Source organism: Mytilus trossulus, chromosome 6, assembly GCF_036588685.1.
Source record: "Mytilus trossulus isolate FHL-02 chromosome 6, PNRI_Mtr1.1.1.hap1, whole genome shotgun sequence".
Classification (NCBI taxonomy): domain Eukaryota; kingdom Metazoa; phylum Mollusca; class Bivalvia; order Mytilida; family Mytilidae; genus Mytilus; species Mytilus trossulus.
Window position 1 is genome coordinate 6620282 of NC_086378.1, and position 24757 is coordinate 6645038.

At 30.5% G+C, this 24757-nt stretch overlaps 2 protein-coding genes across 10 annotated transcripts in view; both read left to right on the top strand.

The window, feature by feature from the left end:
- The window catches only part of LOC134720671 (roundabout homolog 1-like), a 108984-nt gene that overhangs the window by 31553 nt on the left and 52674 nt on the right, over positions 1 to 24757 (top strand). For 7 of the 9 annotated variants that reach the window (XM_063583077.1, XM_063583080.1, XM_063583081.1 and 4 more), the window contains exons 1-2: positions 7394 to 7809; positions 23641 to 23752. In XM_063583077.1, the coding sequence (XP_063439147.1) occupies positions 23695 to 23752 (58 nt within the window). In that variant the 5' untranslated portion in view covers positions 7394 to 7809; positions 23641 to 23694. Of the gene's footprint in view, positions 1 to 7393; positions 7810 to 21882; positions 22002 to 23640; positions 23753 to 24757 lie in introns of those variants that run through there. The other 2 variants (XM_063583078.1, XM_063583079.1) reach the window with 2 other exon arrangements.
- LOC134722296 (histone-lysine N-methyltransferase, H3 lysine-79 specific-like) lies at positions 1715 to 5445 on the top strand. Its single transcript, XM_063585906.1, has 3 exons — positions 1715 to 2058; positions 3015 to 3165; positions 4932 to 5445. The coding sequence occupies exons 1-3, from the start codon at positions 1776 to 1778 to the stop codon at positions 5443 to 5445; spliced, it is 948 nt and encodes a 315-aa protein (XP_063441976.1). The 5' UTR covers positions 1715 to 1775.

Sequence of the window (24757 nt, forward strand, 5' to 3'; positions counted from 1 at the left end):
CGATTCAATTTTTTTCTAGGAGTTACGCCCCTTTGAACTTATTTGCTTCAATGTACTTCTCCGACAGTTTGTCATCTCAACTCCTCTGAAACCACACAACAGAATTTCATGAAATTTTGTAGATAATAAGGACAGACTATTTATAGATGTGCATATTGGCAGGAAATTAATTTTTCTTATACAATTTGTTTTTCTTACACTTATTTAATTTCTCCAATGACATTGTGGGGAAGTGGAGTATGTGAGCGTGCTCAGGCCTAAAATAAAATATTGTTTGTTTCCCCAATCCCGACCGACCCTGCAAAATTGGTGCTGCTCATAAAATTTTATTGTCAAAACTAAGTCGAATATTATTTTATTCATTTTGGATTGTCACGCTTGCTGGATCGTCTGATAATGTTCAAGCTGTTTAGAAAATAAATTTATTTCCCTACCTACCTACCGTCACCTGGCTTGGCAGGGTCGGGATTGGGGAAACAAACAATATTTTAATTTAGGCCTCACTAAGGTTCTTTAATTTTAACAAGAATCTTCTCCTCTGAAACTACAGGGTCAAATTTAATCAAACTGCCTAAATCAACCGTAGGGTACATGTACAAGTATTTAGTATTTAAAAATTGTGTCTATTAACGACCTGCTCACCAACCAAGATGGCCACCATGGTTAAATTAAAACATGGGGTAAAATGCAGTTTTTAGCTTCTTCCATGAAACTAAAGCAAAAATGTAGCTTATCTATCATGAGGGTAAAAAATTTCAACAGGTAAATGTTGGTTTGCTGCCCTTGATATGGTTGTTTTAAGGAAATTTTTGCAGTTTTTGGTTATTATCTTGAATGTAATTAAAGTTATTTAAAAGAAAAACCATAGTTTACCTACACATGCTAAATCTTCTAAACCAAGTGGAATTAAACTGAATTGTGAATATTAGGACTTAACTAAATTAAATGAACATATGATTTCTTATTAAGGGACGACATCAAAAGTTCAATGTAGGATAAAAAAACTTAATTCAGATAGTTTTTTGACTGACCCCCCTCTTAACTTAATTTGGGAAAAATTGATTGCCCCATATAGTAATATGTAAAATCAATGTAGGATAAACAAAAACTGCAGCAAGTTTAACCCCCACACCCCCAAATTATTTGAATTCAGTTTTTTATCCTTCATTGATCTTTTGATGTCGTCCCTAAATTGAACAAGAATTTAAATAACTTCTGACTAGATTAAGACAGTGCCAGATCTGGATTTAGGGGGGCACCGCACCCCCCCCCCCCCCCTTTTTTGGGAAAAAATTTGGTTGCTTATATTATATAGGGTATCACTGAAGCGTGACTGGAGCGGGCCCCCTCTTAGGTCAGTCAGTGGGCCCCAACTTAGGAAAATTTCTGGATCCGCCACTGAGTGCAGCTGCTAAAGAAGCATACACTAATATATTTATGCATAAACTAGTATTATAATACTGTTATCTGTTAAAAAAGAAAACTCACCAGATGAAATCCATTGATTTCACTGCAATAAATTGAAATGCACTAATGTAGGGACATCTTCTTCATTATCTTGTAACTCTGATGATGTTTTGTTTTCTTTCTCTTGACAGTCAGCTGGTCTCCATCCAAAAAAGGCAATACATATGATACTCATCCCCACTCTTTTCCTTTTCAAATGATATTTTTCACAGTTTTTTACAGTACAAAGAATAAATAGTACAAAGAGTATAGAAACTGGAAAGAATATTTTATTATCTAAGATTTTTTAATTTGTAGGGAAAAAGAAAATGGAGGAATGGTTAGATTCTAACTTGAATAGTCTAATGGTGGACCACACAGATCAGTTCATAATCCGAGAATCACATACAGAAGCTAGTCAAGCAGAAGCTACACCAAAAAAACAGAAAAAGAGAGAAAGTGTCAATGTAACAACTGAATCAGAAAAGAAAAAAAAAGAAGAAGCTAGTCAACCTACACCAAAAAAACAGAAAAAGAAAGATATTGTTAATGAAACAACTGAATTGGAGAAGAAAAAAAAAGATTTAGAAAAGGAAGAGCGAGATGCTAATGGTAATTTCAATATTTTGTAGGCACATTTATATTTTGAAATCAGTAAGCATATAAATCTTATACCATTCAATTTTATCTTTATTGATTTTCTCCATGCACATATATCATTTGTTTAAGATAAGTCAACAATTATATACACACAAATGAAATAAAATGTCAGATGAAAACCTTTTCATAGAGCATTAATAGTTAGTTGCTAAGAATTTTGGTTTGATTGAAATCCAGCTGAGCTAATTAATACTTGAATATGCGCCACCCCAAGTTTTGGTCATCCATTTCCATGTTTTTTTTTACAAAGTGTGCTCTGATGTCCAATGGGCTCAGTAAGTTCTAAAAAGGCAGTCAGACGGAACAATCTTGGACTAGGGCCTACATGTACCCTTTTCAACTTAAATTGTCCTGCAGGGCAAGTTAATTATCTGTCCAAAGACCATTTTAACTTGGCCCAAATTTTGAAATTTTATTAGTAAACCAAAAATTAGATTTCAATAGCATACCTTTTTCTTTTGTTTTCAATTTTAAGTCTTTGCATGACAGAACAAAAAAAATGTACAATATTAAAGAAATAATTCATTTGTTTATTTTTTGGGGAGAGGGGGGTTGAGAATGTATATTTAGTCATTTTTTTATACCCCCCCCCCCCCAAAAAAAAAAAATACCCCACAGAATTTCAGTGGTCTGTCACAGCTAGCAAAAAAATAGCTGTGCACTGCTTACAGGTTAGAGCAGAATAGAGTCTGCGGGTAGATGGAGTCTGTGTTTTTTTATTAAAAATTTCAACTGGTTTCTAATGGGGAAAGGCTTGACTTTATCCCATCCAAGAAAAAAATTCCATTTGTACACAGTTTAATATTTTTTTTAAACTTCATTTTGGGTATACTTGCTAAGGAGCTATTACCTGTGTTAATTACAATTGATTTAATAACTTAACAATGGTTGATTTCATTTATTTACAGCATTAGCCAAAAGAAATGCCCAAAAGGTTATGGCAGAAGAAATTCTTCTTAAAAGACTAAAAAGCACTGAGTCAAACAATAACAGAGACCAGGAGATGCAAAAAACCAAAGAAAAAGAGTGCCAAGATAAAGACAAGGAGTATCACAAAGAGTAAGTAGATGTATGTAAACTGGGTACTTTTCGTTATTTTTTTATATCAAGCCTGGATGAATTGTTTTTCACAATTCATTTTTGGTCCATCCATAGCTTACTTTTCAGTTTGAGTTGAGGCTCCATGTTAAAGGCTGTATTGTGACCTATAATTGCTTATATTTACTACTTAAGGTCTTGGATGGAGTGTTGTCTCATTGGCAATCGTATCACATCTTCTTAAATTCAGAAAATTTTATGAAAAATGTGATATGGTTGTAATCGCAATAATTTGAACTCGCATTTTGGATTTTTTTTATATGAATGAAGAGGGATTTTTCTCAATATCACAAAAAATAAATTCACATTTGGGTTTAAATGCACACAATAATTTCTGAATTTACAGTATTTTTTTGTTCATTTGTGTAAAATGTGGGAAAATACAGTCATGGTCGGGTTGTTGACACATTCCCCATTTCCATTCTCGATTTTATGATGGGGTTTGGTACAAAATTTAGTCTACTAGATACAAATGCTCTTAACATCACATTGCTGCTGATACAATGTACTTTTGACTTCCTTTTTATGATTATGATTTTGTAATTGCAAGATAAAAATATTAAGTTTTGTTGAGTTCTAATAGATGGGGTTTGTCAACCAAAAAAGAAATTATTTTTGTCTACAAATAAGTCTACATGGCCAAAATCTTTAGGTGCTCTTACGTAAGACAAATTATACATAACTGGGCAAACTTCAAAATTGATCAAATTTAGTACGTCATTTAGAACTCACCGGTTGAATCTGAATATAAAAAAAAAATTAAATACAGTAGCAGGGAAACCTGTCTAAATTGAACCTTGCATAAACCGAAAACCTGTCTACACAGAACATGGGTTTTCAGTCCAGTCCTGTTCACTATCAAATTCTTTGCAAACGTATTAAACCCAACAAAATATTAAAAGTCCCAAAGAGGTTAGGTTTAGACAGGTTTCACTGCTTTATATGTAGCTTTGATACTTAAAGAGATGCAGTTTTAAATTAAAAAAATATGAAATGGATTTATTCATGTATGAAATTTTTGCAATGAAAATATTTCTCAAATACTATAAGAAATTGATTTACTATATTTGGCGCATACATTTATGATTGTATGGTACAGTTAATTTAACAGGCTATTATTTGAACTTGGAATTATGGAATTTGCTTGATTTATAATACCAAATAAACATAAATTTTAAACACTAGAAATCAAGCAAATTCCATAATTAAAAATAATTCCAAGTTCAAATTATAGCCTGTTATTTGTATAAATGTCTGTCTGTCAGGATTAATCTGACCTTAATTTGCCTCATTTACATCAATGTTGAAGTATAACCTACTTCTTCATGACATCAACATAAATTCAATTATCATGTCCCCTGTCAATGCAGAGGTACATACAGAGATCAGTATCTGTGTCATCATTGTCCCTGAAGGCATCACACAAATTTAAGTCTATGTGGGGCACAGTCTTGATTTTTGCCTTGAATTTATCTAAAATGTGCTACAGTGATAATACTATATGAAACATTTTTATTACTTCCTGTTTTAACTTGTTGTTTCTTGTCCTCCATCGAAGACTCACATCTGAGTTATCAGTAAAGCAAGCATTTCAGCTTTTAAGTAACCATCTAATTGTGTTTAACATTTTACAAGTTTGATAAAAACATAAATAAAAAGTTATTCTACAAGTATCTGTTGTACATAATGTAGCAGCATTTTTCTATAACTTTATTTATCTCTTTCAGATGTGTTTCGGCAAAACAGTTCAGTGAGTTGAATGAGGAAGTGCGGCGACTAAGGAAAAAATTGGACTGGCACATTAATTCTGAAACTTGTGGAACTAGTTTGAAAAAAGAATCTTCATCTGTGCATGTAGCTCAAAAGAAACCAAAAATGGAAACCATATCTACATTAAGCGTGTTAAATAACACCCCTGACATGTGCTGCCAGAGTGAAGATTCTAGTTTATATAACAGTTACTCTAGATCACAATTAGAAGATTTCATCTCTCATATTGATTCCTTATATACAGCTGTCAAAACACTTTTGTTACAACTGTTTCCAGAGTCCTACATCTTATCCCATTCTGTTTCCGGAAAGGCTGCCAACACCAAAACTGTGGCAAAGCCACAGTTTGATTCTAGACTATATGGAGTTTTTGTTAAAATACTTAAGGAAAAATTTGGGTCTACCACTAAAGAAATCACTGAGAAAGTTCATTCTGTGCAGAAATATTTACAGAAAAAAACAGTTTTATAAAATCTTTAGAAATGTAATGTTTAATTACATACAACATATTCAATAAATGTTTTTTTCATTCTCATTTTGTTTTCTGGCTTTCAATCTTGTATATATAGTGAACTTAAGACAACATTCTATTTAAACAACACCACAAAGAAAAATGGAATTACACATATTTTATTGTAGATACTGAAAGTCCACCTTAAATGTGATACCTAAAATATGTTTAATTTAAATATGATTTATTTTCAGTTTGATACCATGATGTACCATGTTATTTCATGGTCATACCATGTTATTTCATGGTCATACCATGATGTACCATGTTATTTCATGGTCAAACCATGATCCTGAGATCATTTTTTGTAATATGACATAGATATTGACCATGGTCACAACTCATAGTAGTCAATGGTCTAAAACCATGGTTTAACATGTTTATCCATGGTCAAAGACCATGGTCACTAACCATGGTTTGTATTCTTTGGTGCCATTTAACAAAACATGGTCAACCATGGTGACCATGGTCTCCGAACCATGGAAAAACCATGAAATACTATGGTACTTCATGGTAACTGACCATCGTTTTCGCCTGGGTTGTACTCATAAATCAGTTGATAAAATACATGTAGTGTTGTCTTGGAAATGATTTATATGTTTCTGTAGATTGTCAATGTTTACATGGATAATATTTTTAATAATCTGCCATTATTGTCCATTTTACATAATTTTTTTATTTATATTAAACTAGTACAAGCCATCATATTTGTCATCCAAAAGCATGCTTAAGAAATTGATTTTTTTTAAATTATAACCATAATTGTAATAATTACCCACTTAATTTTGTTTTTTTAACAAATTATTGTCATAGGCGTCTGAGTGGGATGGGAATATTCATATTTTAGTTGATATTTTTTTTTTTATAGTTTTGGAGAAGCCTATACAGTAAAGTATATTTGTTCTTGTGGTTTACCTGTTAGATTGTACTAAAATTAGATTCTCTCTAAATAAAAATAAATTTAGTTGGAATCAACAATATTTAGAAATTTAAGTAATCATTATGAAATTTTATAAAAATATAAACAGGAAAAAAATAAATGTCAAAGGGTAATTGATAAAAATTTCCATAACTTAATTATGCTCTTTTGTCCGGTTGTTGCCCTTTGATACATTCCCCATTTCCATTCTCAATTTTTATTAAGCAAAATCAAACTTATAATATAGCTTATACACAAACAGTATGGAATAAAAATGAATTTATATGTTAAATTTACGATAGAAATTAACAATAAACAACAATTACATTGAACTTCAATATAACAATAGATATTTTTAATGGAAGTATTTCTACCGATCCTAATGAAAATTGTTTTGTACTCAATTGCCACAAGTTCGTAATATACAAATACATTCAAAAGTATCCCTTTTATGTACCGATAACATCCCATTACAATTTAGAAATCATTTTCTGGTACTATTTTAATGAATTCTTTCCCAATTTCCATAAATGTGTATTGAAGTAGCAGCTGTTTCCAAGATTTGGATCTTACATTGATTTTGTTTCTTTTCTCCTTCTAAATATTATTGTACCATGTAATAATATTGTTATGAGTTCAAATCAAAAATCACTGCAGGAAAAAATTGTCAATTTTTAGAGGTTTTCTCCACAAAATAAATGAATAAAAAGTATTTTTACAATTGGACAGAGGCTTAATCTTGCTATTATAGTTCTTTAATCATAAAACTGGTATGAACTATAGATTTTTTATCCTAAGCCTTTTAGTAGTAGCCAATTTGTCAAATATTGATTTTATACCCTCTGAAGGCCCCAGCAGGAACGAGATTGCTGCTATTTTTTATATCATGTCAATCAACCCTGTAAACACACCTCCTTGACAATATTGTCACGCCTTGTTTATTCTTGTATACTGAGAATTTCAGAATTGATTGTTAAGTGGGAGGGGCTTCATTGTCAACATTGAGAGTTAAGATAACACTGAGAGAATGTGTTAGCATCAAGACACATGTGTGACTATTGCCATTATAGATAGAAGAAATATTTAAGAAAAAAAATTGGAAAAACAAGATTGGATTTTTAAGATTTTACATTCTAAAATATTAGGGGAAAAAAGTACTTCATAATAATATATTTTTTTGCTTGCAGGAGAATAGGATTTTGTGAATGGACTTTTTCAAATATTGATATTTGAGGATTAATTGTACAATAGTGTTTATAATCTACAGTATATTCTGTTTTCTATATTGAATATTGGAATACCATGCACTGAGAAATAAAAGAAATATTGGATTATTTAAATAGATCTTTATAGAGATAACAGGATATTTTTATGGTTATCGCACTGGACATTTTATTTCTGTCAGGTAAGATGATCTTTTATCAATATTTTTGCCATAAACCAATTAATACAAATTGTATTTTCTCATTAAGTAATGCAATTAAACAGGAAGACAAAAGTTATTGATTGTAAACGTTGATGGAGTTTTTATCTTTTATTGTTGGTGGATTCGCGCAGGATTTACATGCACCTGGACATTGTGTATTTTTTTCTGGTCATTACAATGGGATGTTGATGTATCTCTTGGGTCATCAGGGATGATGGATTCTTTGTTGATATGAATCAGCCTGCCAATTTTGCCGTCCTGGACATTGCTCAAAGTAAATTGATTTGGTGGTTGTTTAAGCTAAAATTTTGCATCTAGAGTTAATAATTAAAATGTATTCCAATAAGCTAGTTAGGGTGTTCAACATACTGCAAGACAGTTATGCTCCAAGTCAGACAAATTTTTATTCAGAACAACATGCTTCTAATGAAATACTAATTTCAAACCAACTAAGTTTGTATGGAAAATGGAAATCAGAATAAAATATACTAGATAGCTATAAAACTTTTTGCTGCTAAATGTATAGAATCGAGATGGGATTACAAATATATGGTTATAAGCTAGAAAAACCTATCTGAGGTTAAACCAAGGTTCTAGGTGTAGTCAGTTGCTTTATCTGTGTTGAAATATGATAAATCTGTGCAAACATTTAATTTGATAAAACAATATTTCTTATCACACATGTCTGTTAAAATAAATAATTTACTAAATTTATTATTGTATTGTTTTAAAGAAGTGTCTCCACTTTGGTATTTCCAATATGATTTATGGATATTGGAGTGGATAAAACTGCAATATTTATTTTTTATGAAAATATCTGTCATATTTGATTGCAAATCCCTAGTTAACAATTAGGCTGGCGAACAGTTAGAACAGTTGCACAGTAATGTGTGGAGATATTATAGTGGATTCAATCCAGGCTATTTCAAATCTCAGTTTGACATTTCACAGAATTGACAATGTGGTTCAGAGGTATTCTAATCTTTTATAACTGTTTTTGACTGAATTTCAAATTAGGTTGAAGAAATGACAGTTATGAAATGTTTTAGTTGGATGGTTGGATGTTTTTTGTGGAAGATTAACCTTCTTTTAGAATTTTCCTTTTGATTCACAACTGTGTGCTTGTATGGAAGTTGCTATATTTAATGGATTCGTATTCATAGTGAAGAAACATCCCATAGGGGCTTTCAATAGTAATTTCATTAGTTTTTACAAAAAAATCAAAGCACGACAGCAGTATAATTCTTTCTAAAGTGCATCTTCTCAGCTTGCGATTTATATTTGGTCCAGTGGAACATCAATACAAAATCTTATTTAAAATTGTTGTCACACAATTTAATTACGACTCAACCAGACTCTTAATAAAAGTATCTCAAAAGAGGATATGATTATGCAAATGTAACATCAAAAGAATTTGTAATTAGGTTTTCATAAATATTCCCTTATTAAAAGGTTACTCAATATCCATAGCCAGTCTAGTTATGAATAAAATTACTGCTATCATTTATTAATGATTTGATGTGATAAGTGACCATTGTCCAGCTGGTGTGGACATATGGAACCACATTAACTCCCTGTCCCTGGAGTGATGTCCGCAGTGTACAATAACAGTGGTTATTATATCATCAATGACAAAAGTCAACTTAAATCTCCTTAATATAAACATCAATAGGAGGCTTGTTCACTTAAACAATTGATTTTTTTTGTGAAATCCCATTTATAGCGGGTCAGTTAATAACTTTGCTGTACATGTAAAGATATACATGTATGAACTTTTGTATCTTCTGTGTACATTTATTCATACATGCTTATAAATATTCTGTATTAATGATTTTGAATTATATTCAATTGATAGGAAATGAATTTAAAAATAAAATACTAGTACACAATGTAGTAGTAAATACAAACAAAATATAAGATAGTTCCCTGATATTCAGATATGTAAAGAAAAAAGAAAACACATCTGAACCTACCTGTAGTCAAATTGATTTTGAAAACGGTTAAACAATTTATAAATGGTATAGATATAGTTATTCTCTTTAAACCATTAATTTTTAAATTAAAATGTATCAAAAAATATTTTTTTCTTATAAAAAGTAATCCATTTCTTACAAATTTATATTTTTTTCTGCATCAACAAATATAACAAATTCTATTTCCGCCATTAACATGATTAATAAAGGTGAATTTAATAGTGTATAGAAATTTATTTAAAATAAAAAATTGGATAAATATTGAACTTTTCCATCATAGTATAGATTAGGACAGAGTTGTTTGTTTAAAGATCAATTTTGATTCTATAGTTTGTGTATATAAAGGATTTCAACAAAACCTTACGGCCTGGCACTACAGGGTAACAGTTGGAACTACAGGATGGAATTACTTCAAAATGTTTATTTTCTGGATTATATATAAATATGGGATGCAGAGAATTTTAGAGATGTGGTTAGGAGGGAAATAGGATTTTGATAATTGAAAAAAAATTATTGACAAAAGACATTTTGTGTAAAAATGATAACAGTATTAGGGAGGGGTAAGAGGTCCTGTAGGAAGTAGTCACTTGTAAATGTTGATATTTTAGATTTTAAACTTAATAATTGTACTTGAATTAATCCTAAGTAGCATTACACAGACATGACAGATGTCATGTTAAAAAACTGAATGAAGACAGTACAGTGTATGATGAAAACAACAATATAAAGCAAATAGTCATATGCCATGCAGTAAGTTTGACCATCAGATGCAAGTTTTAGGGTAATTAAGATATTTCATAATTCAGGAATTAAAACCATAGAGCTATAGTGTTTAAATGAAAATATCTTCAATAAATCTAATGAATTGCACAATATAAGGATGTAATTGCTGAAAGCATTCAAGACCATCTCTTTGCTGCCTTGACATACTGTCTAATCATATATTTTTACATGTTCAGCCTGTATTTGTTTTGTTTATAAATTGTTAGCATTCTGATTCCTTGTCATATTACAAACAAAACAATTTTTAAATTATGGCGTTTTACACAATGTTACACCATCCCCCAAGTTTCCATGTACGTTTTTTACACCCTGTCTTACTTTTCCCCAAGTTTCCTGTAAGTTTTAGCGGGTTTTTGCCAAGTTTACATATTTTTTTAGCAATGCTTTCATAAAGTTATTAAGAATCATGTCTAAATAGGTGTTTTTACAGCGGGGTTATAGATTATCTCAGCATGGATCTTAAAGGGTTCTGATTCTAATGACATCTTAAACGATTACATCTGGGGTTCGTAAACAGGAATTTCATAACAATAAATTGAGAACAGGATGTGATCTGTGTTTCTCTGTTGTGTGAACCTCCATTGCAAGGTTACTGTGCATTGTTAGTAATAAAGTGTGCACCAATTCTTTCCTGGAGTTAGATGAAAATAGAAACAATTAAAGTGATAAGTGCTTGGATTAATTTGTCTAATGTACATGTCTAATCTATTTCATTTTGTCAAGTTAAGCTTAGAATTGTAATTGTGTAATGCTGTTTTCTCCCCAAAATATATTTGAATGAGTAATGATTCATTGAAAAGATAGAATCATCTTTGTAGCATACCAATTAGAAACATTTCTAGAAGAAATTACCATTTCAAAATTACTTTTTTTTAAATTAAAAGTTCAAGTTGGAGTTCGTATTTTCAAAAGCGAAATCTTTTAATAAGGAATTCATATATGCCTGTATCTGGTTCTGGGTACTCCAGTTCCTTTTGAATTGTTATGTAACAGTATTCATGTATTGTCCTCCGAACATTTGACTTTCTGTGTCTATCAAAGACAAATACATATCAAGCATGGTACTTAGTATCTTCTACAAATGTATACTTACCATTCAGTCTTCTATCAGAAATGTATGATGTGGCAGTTTTTTTTAAGGCCATCTTTGGTGTAGATGCTTTTGAGTATTTTTATATACGTGCATCTGTTCTTTGCTTTTCAATCTCTTGGTCTCCTTCATTCATATTTAATGTTTTATTCAGAAAACATTTATGATCACTTCAATCCGGGTTCAGTTCCGTATTATCTATTTTTAATTATAACTCATTTTGAATGGAAGTCAAAGAACTCAAGCTGCATTCTATTGTGTTTTCCCAGCATATATATCATTGCACATCTGCTTTGAGGGTCAAAAGGGCAGTAGATTATTTGCATGTAATGTGTAAGCAATTAGACAAGAGAAAGGATTTTGTATGAAATAAGACATTGTTTTGTCATGGTATGTATGGGACAGTGGAATGGTTTGTTGATTATTAGTGACAGACTCATTTGTTTTCTCAATTGTACATCACACAATAGTTATGAAGAGATATTCATAATACATCCATATTGTTTAGAGACTATAAAACATCTCTATTGTTTAGAGACTATAAACTTAATTTGTTTTCTCATTGATACATCACACAATAGTACTGAAGAGATATTCATAAAACATCTATTTTGTTAAGAGACTATATAACATCTATTTTGTTTAGAGACTATATAACATCTATTTTGTTTAGAGACTATATAACATTTATATTGTTTAGAGACTATATAGTTAACTTCTGTCTCCTCAGATATATCTATATTGTTTAGAGACTATATACTTAACTTCTTTTTTGTCAGACAAATCATTTTCATGTTTGATCCTAAAGGATATAAAAAGATATAATGCAATTTTTACGTGGACATTTATTGCTTTCTCTTTTTGCACAGATGTACAGTATATTCAATAGTCATAGAAAACGATACTAAATTGTTGGCTTGAAAACAGTACAGAAAAGAAGTTGAAGTCAGCACTCTTCACATGAAACATACTTTTTGCTCTTTTGATCTTTGAGTGCTCTCATATTTTACATTTTTTGTCTATTTTGATTTTTTCTAAGATGTATGTTTTTTCTCATATTGAATAAAGGTACTCAGGTTTGCCCTCTTAAAACTTGGCTTAGAATTGAATTGTAGTGAAAACTGGATGTTTAATTTAATTAACATAGCTTGAAATATTCTATTTCGTACTTCTCTGGTGATTAAATCATCACTTTTATTTCTTAAATATCCTAAACGATCATATTTGATATGTTTAAACAATTGTTTGTTGAAAGTATCAACTATTTGAGCTTGTCTATATCAAGATTATATCATGTATATATAGGGAATGTTTCAGGGTGACAGGGCTTTTATTAAGGATTTAGCAACATTTGATAGCAAATTAGTGCAGGGATGAAAGATATTATGACCCAAACAAGTTGATGTAAACAATGTGTCCATTATGTCATGTGACATGAAGACAGCCAAAGGTGTAAGGCAACCTTGGGACCACATGGGGAGAGATGTAATATAAACATTGGATAATAATCTTTCATAATCTGCTCTATGGTCAGGTTGTGGTCTCTTTGACATGTTCCCCATTGTATACTGCTTTCTCCTGCTTTTGTGTATTTACAAGCGAGTAAAGTCAGTTTATACACTATTTTCATGTTGTTGTGAAGCTTTTTGTTACATGGTACATTGTTGACCATGAAGGGGGGATAACTCTGTGGGAGACAGGCTCCACTTTTCTTTTCCATAGGATTATGGTAACTTGATTTAATTTATGCAGTTTGTACTGGTATTGTTGTTAGATTTCAGTCACTTGATATCCTTGATTTGCGTGTGTATTTAAAATATGGACAAGAATCGTTTTTCACTGGTCTATTCTTTCTGTAATTTATGAGGCTTTAGACCATTAATATTCTGTCTGTATTGTTATTAGAGGTGCATTTATTGCTAATTTTGTAATATATCTGAAATGGATCATCGTAATAATATCTTCACATCATGTACATTGTACCGGTAAATTTCATGACAACACTTATTTTATCCTGTAATAGAGAAAAGGTCTAGAAAAGGTCCAAAACAGATTTGCATACATGGAAATGGCCCAATATATACTACATGTATAATTATCAAACTTTTATTTTTCAAAATGTTTAATAGCATTAATTGTGCAGCTGATGCCATCAAACTTGGTTTACTAGCTGACAATTAAACATTAATTTAAACAAATACTTTCTCATATTTCCATTTTTTTTAAATAAGTTAAGCAAGCACATGCAATTCAGTTAACAATTTATATCATATAAAGTCTATATGAAAGCATAATGACTAATCAAAAAAGAAGAGATCAATAAGAGTCAACCAATCAGACAAGTACCGATAAACATTCAGAACAATACTGTTCCCATTTAAAACTGGACATAAACTCATGAATTTTAAACAAGTCAGTCGTTCTTGCTCCACTTCATTGTGATGGGTAAACAAAACATGAGTTAATCACTATTACTCTATGAGAATGTATAATGGTATATATTATTAAACATATATTGATGTAGGCAAATGAAAATGTTATCTTTAGTTAAATGCATCTGTTGAACAAATGTTAGAACTTTTAGTTTTATTCAGAAATCCTGTAAAGTAAGAGCCATCAATGTTGATTTTATGTATGTCTATAGAGAGTTTGAACATTTTGCAGGCATTACAGTTACAAATGATATTACATTTGACATACAGAATGAAATGATATACAGAAGTGCAATAATGGATGCAATTAAAGTAAAAAGATTTATTGGATAAAAGTCTTGAAGCACTGAAGCCCAACAGTACAGATTTAAGCTGTATCCAAACTTAAACAGTTGCCCTTTGGTTTGGTTGGGAGGATGGATGATAGATTGGAAAAGCAAAAAGATTTGAATATTGTTACTACCTTGCATATCAAATAAGCAAATGATAGGTCTGCAGGAACAGATATTGTCAGACTTTACATAAATTCAGCCATTTTCCAACCTTCATCTGCACATGTATTGTAATTTGCAAAGCTAGCAAAGACAGGCATTTACAATCTACCCACTAATAGATGTATATTATCAATTTGCTTTCTTTTTTTACCCTTATATTTTAGCCTGTAATTACCCTTTTAAGAGTTTTCTTCATGTTTTACTTGTGTTTTATTGTAGAAATCTTAAGACCACATCCTTTCTTATAACATGAACATATTGACTAAACAATTCTGTCTTAATGTAAAATGGCTGAAATAAGAGTTCAATTAGGTCATCTAAGTAAACTTTATGGTGAAAATTGCATTAAAATCGTGGTTGCTTCTTAATAAAATATTTCAGAATGGCCATATTGCATGTGAAAGAGTCGTAGTCGTCAATAGATTCCTTGTTAAAGCTATCTGAGATGGGCCTCCGATAAAGATCTTGTTCAGAAGAAAACATCATTACCTATCGGCAATCAATACCAAATAAAAATCGGCAATTGTAGATTCTAGTAGGACAGAGAATTGAATGCAGGCAAAATTACATTACATTTATCATTGGGAAAATAGGATCTAGTTTGTTTAATAGTGTCTATTGGTATGAATCAAGATCGTTTTATTAGTTTATAGGTTTTTCATATTAATTTAAGTCATTCAGCCATTCAACTTTGTTCCTTTCTTATATAAATTGCTTATCAGCTACGAGCTCTATACTTGACATTCAACCTCTTTTGTTACCGGAGATGAAAGGCTAAAAATAAATGGAATTTTTAGTGTAATGTTTAGAGAAAATTAGTTTGAAAATTGGAAGTTTACAATTTTGTTATGTTTTGGGATAAAATTGTTAAGCTATAAATTTATTATAATGTTAAGGAATAAAACTGTTAAGCTATAAAAAATATAAGTAGAGTTGTAAACCCTATTGTTTACTATACAAAAGCTATAAAAAGGAATCTAAATATAGTCTTGATATTTTCTGTGTAAAATCTCTTTACAACTTTCATTTTGTTAACCAATAGACACTTTTACTGAAGACTTTATGCTGTCTTGCATGTCTTTTGGTTGTGTTTGTTATATGGCTGCTGTCTCATTGAGGTTAACCCCCATATCTCTTATGTTTTCATATTAGTTGTTATATTTCAAGCTTGTGTGAAAATCAAAAGATATTTACATGTTACTACACAATGTGGTATGTAGATTTTGAGGTTTCAGAGTACGGTTTCGCTTTGGGAGTTTTCACCGTGTTTACATCTTCAGAATCTTGACTATTTATCAGAGGGAAAAGATTCATTAGTTTATTAATGTGTCATGTTAAATCATTATAGTATGTTTTACAACTAGTCTTCTGGGTTTTAAATTCATTTTTGTTCCCTAATTGATAAAACAAACTTTATATTAAAAACCATCCTTGAAGCATACTAAATTTCATGTTATAACAAGAAATTGATGAGCAAATTATCTGGAGAAAAGTGAGAAATTATTGACCTTCGGTGAGGCATATTTCTCTTTAGGTGAAAAAAAAGCATTTTTTTTATGTGTGTTCCTTGAATTGCTTTCTCAAGCTGTTGAAATAAGTCTGTAAACCTAATCTGTAAAATAGAACATGAACATGTACACTTGACTGAAATGTGGGAAGTTGTTTAACCTAAATAATCGAGCCCACCTCCCTCCCCCCCTGAAATCAATCTCTCTTAGTTGTGAGGTGTAGTAATTATAGATCACCTGAATTATTTGGGTTGGAAGACATCAAGACAGCAACACCACAACACAAATAACCAACTCCTCTTCCAAGAACAAATGATGGGGGAAGTGGATATCTATACAAATGGCAAAAGCCAAATCTAATGTTGTTAAGTGAAGGTAGGAAGGGTCTCTATAACCCCGTAATGATATGTCTTTAAAAAAAGATACTTGTTACTAATAGTCTTCAAACAAGAAATTAGTAAAGTGCCTTTTCCCCTTAGTACACTAAAGCAAACAAACAATCTATTAGGTACATAGCCATTATGACATAAGTTAGTTTATATCATTTGTACGAAAACAGAATCAATCCCTGCTTATTCTTTACAGAACTTTAATTCACTTACTCACCGTAGAGTGGGCATTCATTGACTGTACTTATTGTAATAACAGCTAATGATATATATGTCTGTAGAAAGTACTTTAAACTTAATACAGTATTAAAGATATGTTAATTAAATGTATTTTTCATGTAAAATGACCCCTTGATGTGGTTATTTCATTCATCGGTTGGTCCATGCATGAAAATGCACAAAAAATGGTTTCACGTAAAAAAAAAATATAACTCTTTCTTCTACGGGACAACATTTCGTAACCAATACCTAATCCTTTTATACATGGTTTACAAAGTTTATGTAAATTAAATGTATTTATGATGTAAAATGACCGATTTCATACAGAAGCAAATGTTAAAGTCGATATTTTATGATAGTTACAAAGTGGCTACAATGCGTCACTTATACAATCATATATAATTAAAAGGGTATCAAATTCTTCAAATTTTAACGAAATAACACCTGTAATTTGTTTTATAGATCTTTAAATCTGATCGTTAAGAACAACAAAGAGTCATGTATTCGTCAATGATCAGGTATCACTATACTAATTAATCTGATACCTCTCGTAAGTAGTTTAATAGTCAAGTAAGTTTCAAATAATATCATACAAATTTCATACGTGGGTCCATGGCCAATTTGTGGTTCTAAATACGAACACATACAACTTTATTTTAGTTGTTTCTCTTGTAAACGATCAAATTATTTTTATGAATCACTCGGGTATAATGTACCAGGGTACGTAAATCTTAATTCTTTTTGATCGTGTTAATCGTTTCAGTCCAATAAGGTAGTGTCAAGTGGAGCAATAATTCGTAACCTTAAACAACTCAGAATGGAGGTATTTAAAAGGTAAAGCAGTTTACATTTGTCTGGTACTGTGGAGTGAGTCTGGAGAGGGACTCTTTCATGTGCTTTATAAGTCAATTATAAATGCATGGAAACCAAGTGCTAAATAAACAGAACTAGTGCAATGTCAAACATTAAAGTAGCGAGAGTGAAAATCAAAGGTAAAGGAAGGTTGCTTTGGTATAATGACGAAATACAGTAAATAAGGTTTGAAGACATAAGGGGTGTGTCCCGTGTTTTTTTAAACAAATTGTTTTATGGTGTGTTACCTTGTGATCTATGGAACTTCAATCTCACAAGAAGTTACCTAATATTCAGAAATGTAAAAGTCTCTTTTTGTACATGTGTAATAGATAACAAAAAACACTGAAGTTACTATAGCAGAAATGTGGTTCTAATTACCTTATTACCACAGTAAAAACAGATAATTGAAGAAAGAATTGACAGTGAATTTTTTAAGATAGATTTATAAAAAAGCTTTTTTGCTTTCTGTGCCAAGATTTTATGATTTAAACAATTTAGTTGTGTGTGAAAACACTAAGCAGTAAAATAGTTGAAAATTATACCATTAATGCCAAATAAAGTGACTTTAAGATGGCTTGAAATCAATATTTGACTAGAAGTAGAGTTGATTAACACCATGTGAACATGGATTTTAAAGACAGTTATGAAGATATGTCATATTTGTCGAGGACTATTTATCTTTTATATGTCTGAAGGTTTTAACTGTTTTATTGGCTTTTGCTCATTGTTTTATACAATTTATACCTTAAAAGAGTACTCAGAAGTACTTCATGGTCACAATGTCATCCTTTAATTTATGGTGGGCTGCACTTAGTATTATTGTCTTGTCTGCTAAATTTTGACTTAAAGTGTGCACTCTGTTTTTAAGTATTTTTAATAAGTATAAGCTGTTTCAGTTAAAGAGTTGAATTTTAGTCAGCCAGAAAACTCATCCAAGTTGCCAGGCTTCTTATTTAGTCCACCAGATAGGAATTTGGACAGATAGTCAAATGTCAATTTTATGTACATGTACCCCGGCTTTTTTTAAAAGTTGTGTCATTAATGCAGCTATATATTTAATAGTTGAAATATTACAAGTTGATTGAACATTAAACTGTGGTCTACGAATTCAATATGCACACTGCAGTCCTCAAAACAATACACAAAATTTCCCTTACATGTATATTAATTAGTCCTAGATTAAAATTTGGCATGACAGATCTGAGTTTTTGGTCCACTTCAATGGTGTAAATAAAAGTCTTTATACCATATGAACTAAGCTTTATGTTAAAGTGTATTAGATTTTTCTACTATTCTTTTATCAAAGACAACAAAAGTATTGTAAATATTTGATTTATTTGAATCTTAGATGCTAAGCTTACTTTGAATTACGTTACCCCTAAAGGAGAACTCAACTTCAAAGTTTGTCAAGAATCGGAGAGTAAATATTAGATATATGATTCTTAAAATCTTTCAAGGATTAATAAATTAAAATTCAAAAATATAAAGATATCATAGCATAAATTACAATGAAATGAATCGGTGTGGACAGATTTCGTGTTTACTTTCGATAATTATTTTGGGCTCCATGTTAGTTTGAGACGACATGGTAATTCACTTTTCAAGTGTCAAGATTTAGGAAGAATTTGAATAGATCATGATTTGGCAATACTTAATGGAAGTTTCTTGATTGTGTGTGTATTGAATGTACACGGCAAAGCAGGAACTTTCCCATTGATTTGTTATGTAAGGATTTCTTTTGTTCAAAGTTAACTTTTGGTTGTCTTTTCATCCTGGTTCAGATTTAACCTTGGGTTGTCTTTTTATCCTGAAATTGCATAAATAATGGTACTGTGTAACTTTTAAGGGATATTTTTGTGGTTCTTATATATTTATGTACAAAAAATGGGGTTTTTTTACGATATGTTGGAACTCCTCGGAAAGATTTGACATTTAGAAATTGACCGGATTTCTTGAAAGCGACTATGGAGTAGAAAGTTTGCTAACAAGGTGTTTCTCATGCTTGTGATATATTTATTCATTCATTTTCATCTGAAATTAAATTTGTAAATGTTTGTTGTTGTGTATTTTGTTCAAACAAACTTCTTACATAAGTGGTATTAAAGTTAGATATGACACTACATCGTGTTTCAAACTGTGTTTGTATAGCCATGTTTAGTCAGTAACAAGTATATCAATATATATATATATGCTCTTGTTTCAGAATAAATCAGACTACGTTTCACTTGACTCTCAACATGAACAAAAACTTACAGTTTTTCTGTTGTATTTCATTACATATCAAGGTACTATAGAATCTATTGTCACAATTTTCAATATTTGTATAACTGTCAACTTGAATTTGAGTATTGTAACAGTCCGGGTGATTCATTAAAATTGGAATTTTAATAATAAGTATTTGTTGGTAAAGTTCATTAAATGGAAATTAAAGGAAGTGTGAAAAATGATTAAAATAAGTATAACTAAATCGTAGTTTTGAATTGTGAATACTTTGTTTTTATTTGGTTATAGAGTTTTAAAACAACATGGTTTTGAAACAACAAACAATAAATTTCACAGTTTGTAATCTTTGATTGTAAAAATGACAAGTTTTTTGTAAATATTATATAAAAACAAACATATATCTAGAGGCATATAGATAATCCTATGAATTTTCACAGTTGTGAGTTTTTAATAAAGAAATCAGCCACAGGGTGGCATGATAGTGGCATTGATGCATGAGAGTTGGGGAACACTGGCAATTTAATGTTTAATGTTTTACCTAAAAGGGCTGTTTACCTGTAATTAACTACCTTTGAACTAGTACATTGATGGACAGGTTAGGTAATTCTTACACCTTGGTTAGATTAATACAACTTGTTTTTTATTTTTTAAAGTTGATGTCAGGTTTTGCTTGAAGCCCTCTTGTTAGTTGTAAAAATGACACAATGTATAATTCTTATTATCTGAATAAGATCTTAATGGATTTGAAGGTGCTGTTTTATTCTTACTTTACACAGGAGTTACACAGTACCTATATCTAAGGTGTTCAGCCATTTGCTTCACTTCTGAAGGAGAAACAATTACCTCACTGTAGGATGCTAGTTAACATCCCTTGCTCAGTATTGTGTAGAGTTCTGCCACATTACAAATCAAAGATTAGTCAATATATTTACCAGTATGAATATTCACATTTCTTCAACCTTTGTAATCTTTATTAGAAAAAAAAAGAATTGAAGAAGATTGTTTCTGCAGGGTGTCTGAAAATATTGATTGATTGATTATTGTTTGTTCAAAGTCCAGTGGCAAATAGTTCATGCATAATCGGATAAACCATCAGTTAAAAAATTGTAGACAAAACCATTGCAAAAGGTCAAAGAAAATAAATAAAATAAATATAAAAAAGGGGGGATGTGATTATTCACTTAGTGGTTTTTTTCACAACTTGATTTTAACTAATGGATTTTCTGGATATTCGTTGTTTCTGTGTTTCTTTCAGCTTTAGTTTGTATTGATCATCTCCACTGGAATGACAAAGCTTTATTGTTACAGGCAATTGGTTAAAATAATTATGTCATGTTCATCCTGTCTCCCTCTAACAAATATCTCAGACTTAAACATCCCAGACAGAAAGTCCAACTTACACATTAAGACAAATTGATCTGGTAGATTTTATAGATATAATAGTGAAAAAGTGCCAGAAAAAATATAGCTGGATTTTTGTGTGATAAATTCTGATGGTATTATAGTGTGATAAATACTGATGGTATAATTATAGTGTGTTAAATACAGACATGTTATAAGTTAATCGGTCAAGGCCTAAATACCACTTTATCTATTAAACCATTTTCTTAATTCTTTTTTTAGTAGAAAAGTTTGTGTTGTGGGTTACTTAAAAATCAATTTCTGCAGAATTTGTGGTTTCTGAACTCATTTTTGTCCAGACACTATAATATTAAAATCTTAACCAGTTTTGAAATTTGCTGATCGCTCTAAAATTCAATTCTGATTTCAATTAATCTTCAAAGAAAGTTTCACATAAAAGGGTAGAAAATGAATTACCCACTGTTAAGTCATTTTCTATTGACAAACTCAAATATCTTATTTCTTAATTTTTGTAAGGTAAATATACAATACAAATCCCCGCCCCCTGTGGTTAGCTTAGGCACAGGATATATACTAAATGATCCTTAGTCTTTAATAGCTAATGTTATGCATCAACAAAATCAGTCATTGGTTATTGAGGTCGAAATCATTAAAGATATACCCCTTTATGAATGAGAGCAGTTTTTTCTTTAACATTAGTTTATAACAAAGACCGAGTACTTTATAGAAATCGTATAGGATATTGTGTGTTATAATTGGATTTCATTTTCACAAGTACCTTATCCTAGGGGATTACGTGTGCTGGAGTATTTAAAATCAGGAGACGCAAGTATTAAGTTTATTGTACGACAACCTGTTCCAAAGTATAGCTTAAAATTAATAAAAGAGTTCAAGTTGAATTGAAGTTAGGAGAAAACAAAACAATCATATTTCTATAAAAAATAAATCAATGTAATTTTAAATACAAGTGTACATGTTATGTTCGAGGTTTTTAACATCACAATCACTCTTGATATGGATCATTAAATGTATTGATAGACATATAAATTTATTTGTGTTAAAATCTAAATTTGAAATTCATAAGGTTTGACTGTTTTCACAAAAGATGCATCAGACCACCAAACACTTATTTTATGTTGAATAAAAGGTCTATAAATCCAGGGCTGTTATAATGAGGCTAATTTTATAGGCCATTATGAAATTCATATTTTCTCAGAGATAGTCATCGGAAATGGTGAGAGTCAAGTATTATGATATATCAGACAAAATTCATAACTTGGTAACATACGATGGTTATCATATTTTGTTGAATGCACCTCAAGGGCTCTAACTGCACATAAAAGATAGTATCATTATTATATCACAGATCAACCGATAGGTGTTATTTTAATCAACGTAGTGAAAGCTTGGCTGATTTTCATAGCGAGTAATGAAAACTGAACATTTCACACTACAGATTTTGTAATTTCTTAAATGATTTTTGTACATCAAAGCTATGCTTCTAAACTGTTAATAACTTAACAGTCAAAGGTGAAGTAAAAAGATGGCGAAGCTTTTATACTTATCTTTGCTGTGATGCTTGAAGCGTATTATGAAATATGACACAAAAAGATGTAGGTTGCTTAAGACGAAAAGGTAAAATGTTAATTTTTGTTCAGTACACAATTGCCTACTTTTCATCCGAGTGTGAAAAAATGAGAAATGACAAGGTGTTGAAATAGAATAGATTTTTTCTAACACTGACTGCAGTCTATACCTTAATGTAAATTGATTGCCCTGGAGAAAGTTAGAAAGAAATGCACTGTATCCTAGTCATTGATAGTAAGCTGTGAATCATTTAAGTGGCGACATCATAATTTTCATATAATTCCTGCATAAAACGATGAGTGCTCTATAAACGGTTTTATAGGATGCTCAAGTAAATTGTATTTTAAGAAGATCTGATAAAAGTTGTATATCATTGTGAAAACTAGACGACATCGGTACACAGGATGTAAAGGGTAAATACTATCAGTAAAATACAACCACAAAGACTTTAAGATTTTTTGGGGATTCTTGTAGGATCGGTAGAACAGAGGGCGGAAATGCTCTAGTACAAAGTATATTGTCATCATGCTCTTGGCTTTCGCCCTTCTTCTACTATATACTTGATGGAAAATTATGGCCTTGTTTTAAGATCAATGTTGATGCAGGATGTCTGATTATGAACAATGAAATTTATGTTATTTTGTGAAGTGATAGTTATCAATAATGACTCGAAAAGCATGAAAGTTTACTCAAAACAGTCATAATTTACTTCACACAAGTCTGCAAAATATGTTATCCCCTCCCCCCTTAAAAAAGAATTATTTCAATGAATCTTCTGTTTGTAAACAAATTATTAATGAAGTTTATTACTTTGTAGACCTGACAAGATGTAATCTAAAAGTTCTTGCTGTAATCTGACAGAAGTCATTATATTCAATCATTGTTTTATTTGCAGGATATGAGATAAAGGACTAAGCAGAAAGCTGATGGGTGTGGGGTATAGATCAGAATGAGGGGCTGTCAGTTTGTTGTACAAACCATTGTCAGTTGGACTATAGTCTGTTTTGGTAAGTGTTTTTAATGACATAATTATCAGGGGACAAAATAAACTGGACCGGAAGGAAATGTTGCAGTTTATCCGATGCCCTCTGTATCTGTGTGCTAATACACAGTATCTTTTTAATGCATCTGGATGTCATAAATACGCAAAAGGCCAAAATGATTTTTTTTTTAATAATAAAGACGAATATGTTATACTGGAATTTCTCACAGGCTAAACAAATATACAAAATCTTGTGATCGGCAAGTTGTATTTAAAAAGAAATGCAATGGTTTTTTTCTCATTGTGTTATAAACAGTCAACAAGACATTTTTGTATTTTGACAATATATATAACAATAGAATTGTTTGCTTTTGTTTGTGGTCTTTAGATCTACCTTTTACAATGGTTGGTATTTCACACTTTGGAAATTAAAATACTTATGTCCATATGTACTATCATAATTCTATCTTTATGTATGAAACAGGTTTGGTGTGTGGGAGGTCTGACTATTGTTTTACCTACTTCAAAGGGTCTGAAAATTATGCTCATATCTGATGCTTACTACAAGTTGTAAGTCTGAACAAAGGACTTATCTTTCACAAAATTAAAACAAGGAGTTTATATAGTCATTGAAATTAATATGTTCAATAACCTTTCTGCTTGGAAGAAAATTTTATCAAAAAGAAATTAAGTCTTAACTTAAACTTAGATCTTATGCTTTTGAAAATATTTGTTTATTTGATTAAATAAATAAGTAAAGAGTAATTGAATTTGAAATAATGTTCAGTATGAAAAATAAATGAACTGTTATCATACAACATTACATGTAGTTTTGATAAGAGTTTGAAATACTGTAAATTCAGAAATTATTGAGTGCATTTATTATTGCGATTTTGTAATTTTGGACTAAAATGAGCTTTATATTTTTGCAATACCCAGAAAAATCCTGTTTATAACATACACAATTTAAAAATGTGAGTTAAAATCATTGTGTTTTAACCCTGTCCATTTTTTTGCAATAATTTTTGAT

Excerpts from the sequence above, each read along its gene's own strand:
- LOC134722296 (XM_063585906.1), top strand. The coding sequence starts at position 1,776 with ATGGAGGAATGGTTAGATTCTAACTTGAATAGTCTAATGGTGGACCAC. Across the intron at positions 2,059-3,014 it reads GGAAGAGCGAGATGCTAATG|CATTAGCCAAAAGAAATGCC; the intron begins GTAATTTCAATA and ends ATTTATTTACAG. Across the intron at positions 3,166-4,931 it reads GACAAGGAGTATCACAAAGA|ATGTGTTTCGGCAAAACAGT; the intron begins GTAAGTAGATGT and ends TATCTCTTTCAG.